The 7396-nt window shown below is 36.0% G+C and overlaps 1 protein-coding gene across 1 annotated transcript in view; it reads right to left on the bottom strand.

Moving 5' to 3' along the window:
• The window catches only part of LOC107739683 (DDB1- and CUL4-associated factor 12-like), a 14489-nt gene that overhangs the window by 3615 nt on the left and 3478 nt on the right, over window positions 1–7396 (bottom strand). Inside the window, exons 2-8 of the mRNA XM_016551877.1 lie at window positions 5381–5671; window positions 4134–4412; window positions 3880–3940; window positions 2689–2882; window positions 2524–2589; window positions 2269–2431; window positions 2005–2183 (exon numbers count right to left, since the gene is read on the bottom strand). Coding sequence (XP_016407363.1) covers window positions 2005–2183; window positions 2269–2431; window positions 2524–2589; window positions 2689–2882; window positions 3880–3940; window positions 4134–4412; window positions 5381–5671 — 1233 coding nt within the window. The remainder of the gene's footprint in view (window positions 1–2004; window positions 2184–2268; window positions 2432–2523; window positions 2590–2688; window positions 2883–3879; window positions 3941–4133; window positions 4413–5380; window positions 5672–7396) is intronic.

Genomic DNA, 7396 nt, shown 5'->3' with positions numbered 1-7396 from the left:
TTTGAAAATAACTATAAATAAACTATATATCAATTGCTGCATTTTTTTTCTTCAGAAAGATGCAGTATTAACCTTAACATTTTATTTTAAGATTTAACATTTGTAGATGGTCTAAAGCAAAAGAGTTGTAAAAATTCTGAAAAACTTTTAGAAATCATAATTTGTTTTAAAAATATATCATACTACACATTAATGAATAAATCAATATATATAGAATTATTAATTTACAAGTGTCATGTTTGTGATTTTTTTATTTGTGTAAGCTATAGCTTCTAACCTTTAAATCAAAACATACTCATGATTTTATGGCATCAATTACTGCTTTATTTAATCAGAAACAGTCTAAATATTATTTGTGTATTTTGCCTTCATTTTATTAGAAGTAGGCCAACAGCGCCCCCTGCGGAATTAAAACTCCTTACCGAAAGGGCATTAGGACCCGGGGGAGGCTGCCGCTGCATGTGCCATTACTGTTTACTCTATCACACACAAACGTGTCAATGTGCATTCTCAGCTTAAATACAGCGATCCAAAACAGTGAATCTAATCACCATAATTTTCAACTCATTTTGGCCGATAGCCGATATATAATTATTTTAAATTTTGGTTAGTTTTTAACAATAACTTATTTTTTAGAATTAAATAAACAATTGAGCTCATAATTTGTTTTAAAAAAATCAAACATATTACACATTAATGAATAAATCAGTATATAAAATATTATTTAATTTAAGTGTCGTTTTTTATTTTTTTTTGTTAATGTAAGCTATAGCTTCTGACCTGTAAATCAAAACATACTCATGATTTTATGGCATCAATTACTGCTTTATTTAATCAGAAACAGTCTAAATATTATTTGTGTATTTTGCCTTCATTTTATTAGAAGTAGGCCAACAGCGCCCCCTGCGGAATTAAAACTCCTTACCGAAAGGGCATTAGGACCCGGGGGAGGCTGCCGCTGCATGTGCCATTACTGTTTACTCTATCACACACAAACGTGTCAATGTGCATTCTCAGCTTAAATACAGCGATCCAAAACAGTGAATCTAATCACCATTCAGGCAAAACTTTGCTTCAAGAATGAGCCCCAATGCTGATCTAATCGCACTGTTGACTTGATCTAATCGCTAGCACACCCTGAGCACATGTGAGTTGATGTATTCCTTAATTCATCTTTGCAATGCAGAGGAAACACAGAAGCTGCATCTGAAAGGGAATTTAGATATATTTACACACTGTTTAATGCAGCTTGGAGGGACATGGAATGCTTGAACCTGCAGTTACAAATGCATAAATAATGTTTTGATATTTTAGACATAAAACGTTGGATACTGACAATAGAAATTATTTTTTTAAAATAAGACACTTTAAATGTGAAATTAAAACCGCCAGTAGGTGGCAGCAAGTCACTGTTAACAAGCGAGTCATTGCGATTGAACCGAATCATTTAAACGGGTGATTCATTCAGGAATGAAACACCATCATGTTGCTCAGAGACGCAAAACAGTGCTGTGGCTGTATTTAGAATTATTTTTGTTGGCAAAACAGAGCAAAAACAGGCAATATGGTGTCTAAAACGTAAGTCTGTTAATATTAACTTCTTGTTTATATCACATATTTGTAATCATGCTGATTTTTGAAGAAATAAATGGCACTCTTCATGTGATATTGTTTAACTATATGAAATTATACAAATATGTACATTTTCTCCCCCCATATCTTGAATTTTGTGATCATTCTAAATGCAGTTTAACAGACTGAATCATGCAGTGAAAGAACACACTCTAAATGCGCACACGCACTAGTCTAACCTACTAGACTTTGTAATGTATGCGTGCACTCTGTAGATGTGTTTTGTTTGGTTTTTGCGATATACTTGATAATGTCAAATCGCATATCAATAAAACAACAATTATGATATCATCACAAACAATATATATCGTACACCCCTACATGCAAGACAGAGAACCTGGGTCAAAAAAGGGTCAAAATGGACAATCTTACCAGCCATCCTCTTCCTGTGCTGAGTTTCAGGATGCCCTCTGCTGTGCGATTCCGGTACCCGCCGGGTGAGCTGGATGGGCCATCCAGAAAACGCTGGGCCCTGATATCGTAGAAGAGCAGGGAACCTTGGCCAGTGCCTACCGTCACTATGTGTTCATAGAAGCTCACAGAGCGAATACCTAAGAGAGAATTAACAAAACTGAGCACCAGTTTGCTTTGCATATTACAACTTTTTAACTATCTTTGAAGGGGAAAAAACCATACCACTGCCACGCTCCCTGGAGCTCACGGATTTGATGTTCTGAGATGACTGCCGGGGGTCAAGGAAGGAAACGTGTGCCTGAGAGCCGACTGCATAAACAGACCAGTCCAGACCGTATGCCAGACACACATTCTCCTTACAGTAAGGGAGTTTGATAGAAAGCTCCTACATGGGAAAAACAATTAGACAATTGTAAAAATCTACAAATATTGAGCTTGAAAAATATGAGAGAAAAATGCTGATAGTAGTAACTGTACCTTGTACAGGTTGTCTTCTGCCTTCCACAGATGGAAATATCCATCTAAAGAAACAGCACCCAACTCCTTATGGATGAATGAAGGAGATAAAAGCAGAGAAACGGTGAGCTTGAATAACGCACAAAGCAATCAATTTTCAGTCATGAGTCAAGGACAGCGGCTAACCTTATGGCTGTTGTTGAAGGCCAGTGCGCGCACTTTGCAGTTGTAGGGGTGGGTGTACTCTTTCGGGATGTCCTTGAGAGCACGGTGAGAGATGTGGGAGTAACAAGGAACACCTTCCACATTCTGACACTTCTCGGCCTGAGTCAGCACCTCCTCTGATATCTCCCACAGACCCATGGAACCGTCACGAGATCCTGCTCCAGTGAATAAAAGATTCATTCTTCTTTAATTGAACAGTAGAATCTGTACACCATGAACAACATCTAATTGTGCACAACACATAAGAGATACCGTATCATTAATCGCAAAATAAACCCCGAATGTGTAGTCAAGGGAAGTAGAAGGGTCTTGTATAGCATTTAACAGGATTATTTTGTAATAATAACTGACTGACTGTACATTATCCTGCCAATTACACAAATTCTTAAAAATAAATGAATGGACATGAAATGTTGTGATTTGAATTGATATGAGAAACAAGGACACTGGCTGTATTTCAGTATTTCAGAGAAAGATGTGATACCATAACCCCTCATCCTAACAAGGCACAGGTTTAAAGCATCAGATTTTTTTGTCCTCAATGAAAGTGAAAATTACAAAAAAAAAAAAAATCACAGGCAAAAGAGCAACTGCTTGTGCAACAAGCAAATCACAGGCAATGTTTCATGCTTAAGTATGCAGCTATGTGTGACAGAAATGTGAATCAATGAGATTTTAGGATAAAAATTCACATATATATATAGTTTTTTGCACTGACAACGAAAAGAAAATCATTATTATAATTTAAAATGTAATTCTCATTACTGTAATGCACAAATGAAAACAATCACGTCCACACATTTTTTTTCTTTATTTAAATCAGAATAAATTTCGAATTTTCTATACTGTATATGCATGTATAAAAAAATTATAACATATAAAAAAAAAGTATGAGTCACTTTCACATTACTTTACTGAGAAATGGGGGCAGTGATGTGCTAAACTGTAATGAAAATAATCTCAAATATCTTTAATGTTCCTAAACAGGGCCCCATTTTCTTTATACAAAACTTACTTACCATTTCTTTTCTCTCTTTGCTCTTGGGGTGAAATATAGCACTGGCAATTCTTGACAGGTTTCTTGAAATGTGCACTAGCACTTAATGTGTTAGCACACAGTGTTACTCAAAACTGGATCTGCAAGCTTCTTACCTGAGACTGCCATGGTGTCACTGATCCACGCAATGGAGAATATCCAGTCATTGTGTCCATCCTGTCAGAAATACAGAACCAATTTGAGTCTAGAGAAATACTTCATCAGTGCATACCAGAATTGTTTTCATTGTGTTAGCCAAAGCTAGCCACTAAGAGCACTTGAGCCCTATGAAGCCAAAGGCTGAGGCCACTAAACCACTTGACATTTACACTACTTGCACAACTAGAAAGAAAGCAAAGGCCGAACTCACATCCCCGACGCAGACAGGGTCAAGAGTGGGAAGTCTGTACACTGCCAGGCTGTTGGGGTTGTCTCCTCCAGTGGCCAACAATGTACGAGAGGGGTTCAGCTCAATGGCGTGGATGCCACATCCCTGCTGGACATCTAGACCGCCGACTGATCTTGGATTGTGGAAGTGGAAATTGCCTCCCACTCCACTCAAACCCTGGGAAACCTCTGCCCTTCCCTCTCTGTCTTTCAGCATGGGTATCCTGGTTATCTGTCCCGAGAGGACGTCCACCACAAATAGCTAAGAAATCATAAAGAAAAACAAGATTAGTAAAGTCATCTAAAAGAGGATTGCAACTAAGAGATAATAAATATAAAACTATTTCACACGGCTTCAGAAGTGTTAGAAGCATACAGCGTACGTTCAGACAACTTTTACTGTATTTGTATGTTATTTTGGAGCTTGACAGTTGCCTTTCTTTTTCGTTATATGGAAAAGCATCATTTAGATGCAGAATTTTAAGTTTGAGGTGAACTATACATTTAAAGGAATATTTATCAAGTTAGACTATTAACAGCATCAATGTACGAGATGACTTGACATTATTATATACAGTAGTTGTCAATAGTTTTTCTAACATGGAATATTGCTGTAGAGTGCGTTTGTGTACTAGTGCATTATTTCAGCATCACTGAGATACTTGTATAGTTTTTATTAATATTTTTATTAATATAATATAACATTTTATTTTCAGTTTCAGTTTATTTTAGTACATCAAGTTACACTTTAATTTTTTTATTTTATTTAGACAAATGTATTTTAATGAAAATGTTTTTTTAATGGTTTTAGTTAACTATAATTAACTCTGCTGGTAGGTCTACTTCCCTTTAATGTTTCTCTTGGAAATTTTTGTTTTGCACCATTACCTAATCTTTAAAAATGTATTTACCCAATTCATATGCAGAACATTATGAAAGTGTCTCAGGAAAATTAAATGTTTTTTTTGTTTGTTTTATAAAGATAAGCAAATACAGAGAATAAAAAGTAACTTGCATCCTGTTCATGTATGGGGTGAAAGCAAAAAACTGAGCAAAAATATAATATCAAAATAATATTCTCATCTATTTCCCAAATTACAACCAACATCAACAGTAAACTTTTAAATATTTTTAAGAATTAAATGGCACAAAGACCAGTAATATCTTGAAGATCATAAATACTGCATTAATAAAATTTCATGCTAAAGTACTAATCAGAAACCATCTCACCGTGTTGCATTTGGTCCCGCATACCACCTGCCTGTGATTGAGCCATTGGGAAGCGAACACCTTGTTAAGGCGGCCGAGGGAGAACTCTCTCTCTCTGAGGATTCCTGGGATGCGTCCGGCAGCGAATCCGCGCAGACTCCGCTGGAAGCTCCACTCATGCTGCTGCTGCGGGCGGAACTCCCTTCCTCTCACAGAGCACACCACCGACCGCCGGCTCTGCCACCAGGGCTGGGCATGACGCGCTGAGCTGGACACGCGGGCACGCTTAATCGCAGACTGACACCAGTCAAACTGACAGAGGGACAAAAAGGAGTGAGTCGACCATATAAACAATCTAAACTAAAACAAAGTACTTTCATAAATTTTCTTTATCATACAAGATTTAATTGAATACCATTTTAAAGAAATGCAAATACTTGCAACAAAAAAGTGTAATAGCATTTACTGTCTGTACCTGATAATTATCTATCTATCCATCTATCTATATCAATATCTATCTATCAATCATTTTAGGCCATATCAGCATCAAAGGCTATATTCATGGAAAAACTCTACAATAATATAAAATTATCTTAAAATAATCTTAACTACACTTCAGTGAATTGTATCCAACAATTTAACAATATTAGTTTTACAAACAAATAAAATAAATAAATAAAAATAACAATTACATACAAAATTGATATTTGATAATTCTAATATTTTTTCAGGAGAAACTTGTTTTAATGCCCATTAATGCACTTTCAGTAAAAATGTTTCTACTTTGTCTAAATAATTTAAAAATAAAACACTAAAAAATAAAATTAATAACTTTAAATGCTACAAATAAATTAAAGCATCACAACATTATAATGCACATCATGAAAATAGATATTACTTTGAAAGTTTTCTAAAACTAATTATTAATATGTTTAAAAGAATAACTTTAAGTGAACATTAAGTGAATCCTTTCCATAAAACTTGAGGAAGAGTTTGTTCACTTAAACCCTAATTTTACTTCACAAAAATGTTCTTTGTTAGTGAATTGCACATCTCTTTCTCAAACTGATTATATAACATTTTCAAACAGAAACCCTAAATTATGAACACAATCTCATCTGGTTTTAGGTGGCTTCCTTGCAATCCAGCACTGTAGGCACTTTTCAAAACAGCTTGCATTTGAAGAAAAACACTTGGTGGCATTGCAAATTCATCACCTCACCCTGCTAACAACCTTCTATACAGTCAAACACAATAAATTATGGCAAAACTGCCAAATGACAAAAGTGAGGGCATCCATCTGATGCTAATGCCAGCTGGCAGACAAAGCGATTCTGTGCTCCCAGCGAGCATCGACAAATCAAATATAGCCATGACACAGTCGAGTAAAACCAACGGCTTGAAGTATATCAGCTCCTGTGGGCCCAACAATCTGTGTGAGAGATTGAGACTCATTCATTTTAATGCTTATTCTCGCTAAACAGCACTGACATCATCATGCTTATAATCAAAACATCATCACCCATATAAACAACTCTTGCTGAAATTACATCATCTGTCCAGAGCAAGAGGAGTAACACACTCCTAGTCATAAACACTGATGTATCTCTACTCCAGTAAAGCGCTTCCAATCCCCCTCCAGGCCAGTAGACATCAGCCATATCTGACTGACCCAGATCCTAACAGCCAAGTAGGCCAGGATCTTAGTCAATACACGATCACCTTCTCACACAGAGAAAAAAAATGTTCAAGGGTTGTGGGAAGGATCCTGCAAGGATCAGCAATAACATCAAACAGTAAAAAATAAACTACAAAAAAAATCTCATGGGAGATATAGTCTCTATAGTCCCGCCTCCAAACTCACACCATTGGTTGATGCCCTGTTGTGTTGGTCGGGATGCTCAAACAAACATTTCGGAGGAATAAACCTGCAAATGGTGGTCACTGGTCTCTGCATATTAAGCTGTGACATGAGAAAGTATTGAAGCATGAAATCTTTTCTTTAAATTATATAGGCTTTATATATATATATATATA

The sequence above is a fragment of the Sinocyclocheilus rhinocerous genome, unplaced genomic scaffold (assembly GCF_001515625.1).
Source record: "Sinocyclocheilus rhinocerous isolate Xijiao unplaced genomic scaffold, SAMN03320098_v1.1 scaffold585, whole genome shotgun sequence".
Taxonomy (NCBI): domain Eukaryota; kingdom Metazoa; phylum Chordata; class Actinopteri; order Cypriniformes; family Cyprinidae; genus Sinocyclocheilus; species Sinocyclocheilus rhinocerous.
This window is presented reverse-complemented; position numbering and strand designations above follow the sequence as displayed.